At 44.3% G+C, this 5498-nt stretch overlaps 1 protein-coding gene across 1 annotated transcript; it reads right to left on the bottom strand.

The window, feature by feature from the left end:
• Positions 1 to 914: 914 nt before the first annotated feature.
• On the bottom strand, positions 915 to 4196 carry LOC125544188 (SNF2 domain protein). The gene is made up of 5 exons (XM_048707773.2): positions 3292 to 4196; positions 3147 to 3199; positions 2114 to 2277; positions 1891 to 2039; positions 915 to 1784 (listed from the first exon to the last, which is right to left on the bottom strand). The coding sequence occupies exons 1-5, from the start codon at positions 4034 to 4036 to the stop codon at positions 1333 to 1335; spliced, it is 1563 nt and encodes a 520-aa protein (XP_048563730.1). The 5' UTR covers positions 4037 to 4196; the 3' UTR covers positions 915 to 1332.
• Positions 4197 to 5498: the final 1302 nt, after the last annotated feature.

Below are 5498 nucleotides of genomic sequence, written 5' to 3'. Positions count from 1 at the left end.
CGTTCTCTTGAACGCTTCCGCTCGCGATCTACAAGGGTATGTAGATGCACTCCCCTTTCCCTCGTTGCTAGATAACTCCATAGATTGATCTTGGTGATGCGTAGAAAATTTTAAATTCTGCTACGTTCCCCAACATGTAGGACGTTTTTTGACACTAGTGTAGTGTCAAAAAACGTCCTACATTATGGAACGGGGGGAGTATTTGACATCGGACATCTAATATTTGTCTATACAAATAAAATTCCCAAATGCTTAATATTTGACATAGGATTTTTAATATTTGTCTATACAAATAAAATTCCCAAATGCTACAGGGTGCTCGTGGGCTTTTCCATTCAATGGGGCGTGTCAGGACATGAGACATACACGCATCTTCACCCAATCAACGAATATTCAGTACAAACAAAATAGACAACATCAGCACCATGCAAAGATACTCTCTCCATTTGTAAAAGCTTGTCCCAAGCTTGTTCGACAAGTTTTTTCTGCTGGATGGAGTATTTTTGGTATTTCAAAACTGCATTAATTTCAAACGAATCGGCCAAATCAAAATCCACTTTCACCCACTGTGGTCCTTACGACATGATCTTCAAACCTAGATCTCACATTAAGATACTAGATCACGACAAAGACCCCAACAGGCAAAGTTTTGTTTTGTTTTTAGAAAGAAAGGAAACTGCCTATGTTGAACCAAGAGGACTAGAAATAACACCCAGTAGATAGATATACAAATAAAATTACAGCACGTAAATAAAAAGCATAACATGCGAAGACATGTCTTTGGGCGACCAAAAAATGTTATCAGACCACCACAGAAGTACTCTTGGATTTTTGCTAGCTCTGATACAACAAATAAACGCAAGGCACAATATCCATCCATAGCAATTTATGAACTAAAAGGTAGCCACGGTTCGTTAATTCAAGAAGGTACCGTGGATTCATTAATTCAAGAAGGTACCGTGGGATAACAGGAAAGGTACTCTTCTATGACAGAAGTCTTGGAAGCAAATCTACATGTTGAAAGTCTCTAATTGCATATAACAAGGAACATGATATAGCTCATGGCATTACGTACCAAGTTAGGTTAGCTACCAGTTACTACTATATCCGTAGGCCTGCTGGAGTCGGACCGCAGGAACCCGCTTCAACTCATCGTCATCATCGAGCAGGAACCATACGAGATACTACTACATCATGACATCATTAAGAGGCGCTGAGGCAGAAACCAAAAGAACAACAGTCTTGCAGACTCCAGAAAGGCACTTGTCCAGTGAACTCTTCAAAACGACTCTCCTCAAGTAAGCATTAGTGAGTGATTTCCTTCTACCCATATCAAGCTGTTTCTTCCATCTCATCATCAGACTGTGGATTCTCCACCTCGCTACCACTGCTCATGCCATTGGTAGCAGCAGACAAGAAGTAATCCTTAACCGAGCTGTCTTCAGCCTTGTACTTCACAAACTTCACAACTGCTGCGTCTTCATTTCCACAATCCTTCCTTTTCCTTATGCCATTCGCCATCACCTTCATGGACTGAGCGGCAGCCATGAAAGCATTATCAGCTGTCTCCATCTCCGCGGCTTCTTCATCCTCCCCACCTTCTGTGTGCATACCCTCCTGGTGACTCTGCTTGTCAATGAAGAAAAGGTCAGCGTCTGAGTGACCCATCCTGCTCTGATAGTGATAGTCATTCTTGGCATCATCATGCATCAGCCTCTCCCTGATCCTTGAACAGTTCTCTCCAAACACTGTGAGCCCCTTGTCTTCGAGATCTACAAGCCACTCTGTGAAAAGAAACCATGTACAACTTCAGCACCGACTCTATACAACACAATAACAAGCACCTATTGTTACTTAAAATTGACAGGATCATGTCAAATATGTACATACTCAGAAAAGCTTGAGGTGTGATAGCAACTGGTTTGCCGAGTTGGTCAGTGCCAGCTTGACGAGCAGCCCACCTAGCCAGGTAAACGGGAATATTTGAAGTTGAGAAGGCGTTGATAAACGACATTGCTCTCCCTTGATCTCCTTTGGCCCTATTATCATGAATAAATAAATTAGAAGAAATTTTCTTTCAACCAGACAAGTTTAGTTAACAACTATTTATCACCTGGCATCATTGATGGCATCAAGAGTTATAACCAATCTTGACACAAAAATAGGCAAAAGGGAACTATCAGCTTGATCAACTTCAGCTCCATTGAGGAATGAATAATCCACCAAGATCAAAGCATCATAAAGGACATCTCTCACCAAGATCTCATCATCAGCACTCTGAGTTATGCACCAAAAAACAAATTGCAACTTCAATAATACGTAAAAAATAATAATGACATCATCATAACTCAAATTGCATCAGGGGCGAACAACTAGTTCATTCTTATGAACGATATTGGCACAGTAAACGGAAAGAATTGAGGAAGGAGTCACTATACAAAGACAGACAAGTATTGTTCTATACTTAATTCAGTAAATCTGCAAACAAATGAAAATGCTGGCGAACTTAATTCATTAGCAAGGGACTAGCACGGCCTGCACAACAGTTTGTGGTCTAAAATAAGTAAACATGGTAGCAATTGAGCATTTTGTGACTGGAATAGCAAGGTTCACACTACACAGCATACACATACATATAGTGATGATGGTTCAAATAGAAGGGCAAAAGATCACCACAGATCAGACTTCATCCAGTTCACATTGCAAAGATGGTATGCAAATTCCATCCCAAGTAAGGCTCCTGGTGGATACAACGTGAAATACAGTAGTCCTACTGTCCTAGTACTGTTCTCCTCTCTAGTTTCCACAAGAAAGACCCCTGAGTCCAAGCACAATAGAAGTACTCCCTCCGTTCGGAATTACTTGTCTCGGATATGGATGTATCTAGAACTAAAATATGTCTAGATACATCCATTTCTGCGACAAGTAATTCCAAACGGAGGGAGTACAAAGGAACAAGTTGCACAGTTCATATCTCATGAAAGGTAATGTATGGCAATTAGCTAACTAATACAACAGATAATGGCAACGCCTAAGCAGCCCTCGTATTCCTTAATTTAAGGGATGAGCCTATTTGCTCATGGCTATTCCTAGGTATTTATGTTCCCTGCAACGACGTGATACATACTCTGAAAAGGAACACATACCAGTAGTGAATAAACAGGCAGCGGAGGGTTTACAAGCATGTTCAGCAGGACTCCTGCAAAATCCATCAGCAAAATGGTCATCCCGGTGGAGTCACTAAACATGAAGCTACAAGGAACAATAAGGGCATGGCCAGCATCAACTCACCGAAGAATTGCTGGTTCTGGAAGACCGAGATAGAGCTAACCGCCCAGATCCTTAGCTCCTTCTGCAGCTCAGAACGTGGCACCCCAGCCACACCCTGCACCTTGAGGCAGAGCCTGAGCAGGAAGGCCTCCGCCACCACCACACCGGCGAGGAAAGTGACGCTGCAGCCGTCCTTCATGAGCTCCCGCCTGGCCTCGTCCCCGACTAGCGGGAAAAGGACCTGGAACGGGCATCTGTCCCTCGAGTTGCGCACGCTCCACACCTTGACCAGCTCCCCGAAACCTGGCAAGAGCCTCCCAGCGTCGGCGTTGACCTCGCCGCCAGCGGGGCGGCTGCTGCAAATACTGATGTAGCTGAGGACAGCCTCGACGAGCGCCTCAATCTCCCTGCGGGGCTTGGCGGAGTGGAAGAGTTCGGAGACGACGGGGGCGAGGAGCGCAAGGGGCTTGGCGGCGGCAGGGGAGGAGGCGGTGAAGGCGGAGAGGAGGTGGAGAATGGAGCGGAGGTCGTCGGGGGCGTCGTGGAAGGTGAGCGCGGAGAAGAACCAGACGGCCTCGAGGGGAGGGTCCGGGTAGGTGGTGAGGACACGGGAGAAGAGGGAGCGGAAGTTGGTGAGGTCCGGGTCGGGGGCGGCGGAGACGGCGGCGAGGAAGCGGGACGTGGAGTCGCGGAGGAGGGACTCGAGGCTGGGGAAGAAGCAGGCGGACCCCATGGAGGGGAAGTCCACCAGGACGCCGGCGGCCATGCGGGAGGATTCGTTCGAATTGGAGCGGGAGAGAGCCGGTGGAGTTGAAACCCTAACCCTAGGCGAGGAGGTGAGTGAGGTCGAGGGGTTTGGTCGGGGTTTGGGTTCGGTTGCGGGGAAGGGAAGATCCAAAATGCTCGGGGCCGTGGGGGGTTTGAAGAAGAAAGATGGGATGAGAAGGGATCACACTGACAACCGGGCCAGTTAGGGCGTGTTTGGATCACACGACGATGTTTAAAGCAACTGTTCCCTAAAAAAAGCAACTCTAACATACTACTTCATCCGTCTAAAAATAAATGTCTCAACTTTGTCCCAAAATAAGTGTCTCAATCTTGTGCTAACTTTAGTATAAAGTTATACTAAAATTAAAACATTTATTTTAAGACAGGAGGAGAGTACGTCATATCTACACTCATCAAAATCTTCTCAAAATAAAAAAATCTACACTTGTCAAAATTTGACGAGCATTATGCGCCATCCTATTGATTTCTGGCTTGGCAGTTGTTTGATTGGTCACATATGTCGTTAAATTGGTCAACACAACAGCAGAGCAGTGGTTCCCTTCGTTCCACTCTTCACATCGCAGCGATCCCAACAAACAGTCGTCCTCCACCTCTCATAACTACAAGGCCGTCAGGTTCGCCTGTATTGTTGTCGCCGTCATCGCCAGCAATACATCGTCGCAACATGGACGATATTGCAGAACTATAGGGTCAAAATCGATTAGAGGGGGTTGAATAGAAGATTTCTTCAATGGAATAAATTATCTTGAAGATGCACAATGAAAAAATAACTAGACAGAAACTCAACAGGAATCTAACAACATAGGTAAATGGCTTACAGAAACAATTAAGTAACACTACATAGTTAACTCCAATGGGGTAAGCGATAGAGGAACATCTAAGTGGATATGAAACTAAGCAAACTAGAATGCATGCAAACTTGCGATAAATCTAACTATGTCATTGCAGGCAGCACGTGTTGGAAATATGCCCTAGAGATAATAATAAAGTTGCTATTATCATATTTCCCCAATAAATGTTTATTCTTTGTGCTATAATTGTATTAAGCGGAAACTCAAATACATGTGTGGATACATAAACAAACACCATGTCCCTAATGAGCCTCTACTAGACTAGCTCGTTGATTAAATATGGTTAAGGTTTCCTAAACATAGACATGAGTTGTCAGTTAATAACGGAATCACATCATTAGGAGAATGATGTGATGGACAGACCCAATCGTAAGCTTACCATCTGATCGTGTCACTAAGTTCACTTTGCCTTAGCTTTCTTATTGTCAAGTACCTATTCCTTAGACCATGAGATCGTGCAACTCCCTAATATCAGAAGAATACTTTATGGGTATCAAACGTCACTTCATAACTGGGTGATCATAAAAGTGCTCTTTAGGTATCTCGAAAAGTATTTGTTGGGTTGCATGGATCGAGACTCGAATTTAT

Source organism: Triticum urartu, chromosome 3A, assembly GCF_056163025.1.
Source record: "Triticum urartu cultivar PI428250 chromosome 3A, HENAU_Tu73, whole genome shotgun sequence".
NCBI lineage: Eukaryota > Viridiplantae > Streptophyta > Magnoliopsida > Poales > Poaceae > Triticum > Triticum urartu.
Note: the sequence above shows the minus strand (reverse complement) of the source record. Positions and strands in the feature narration are given on the sequence as shown.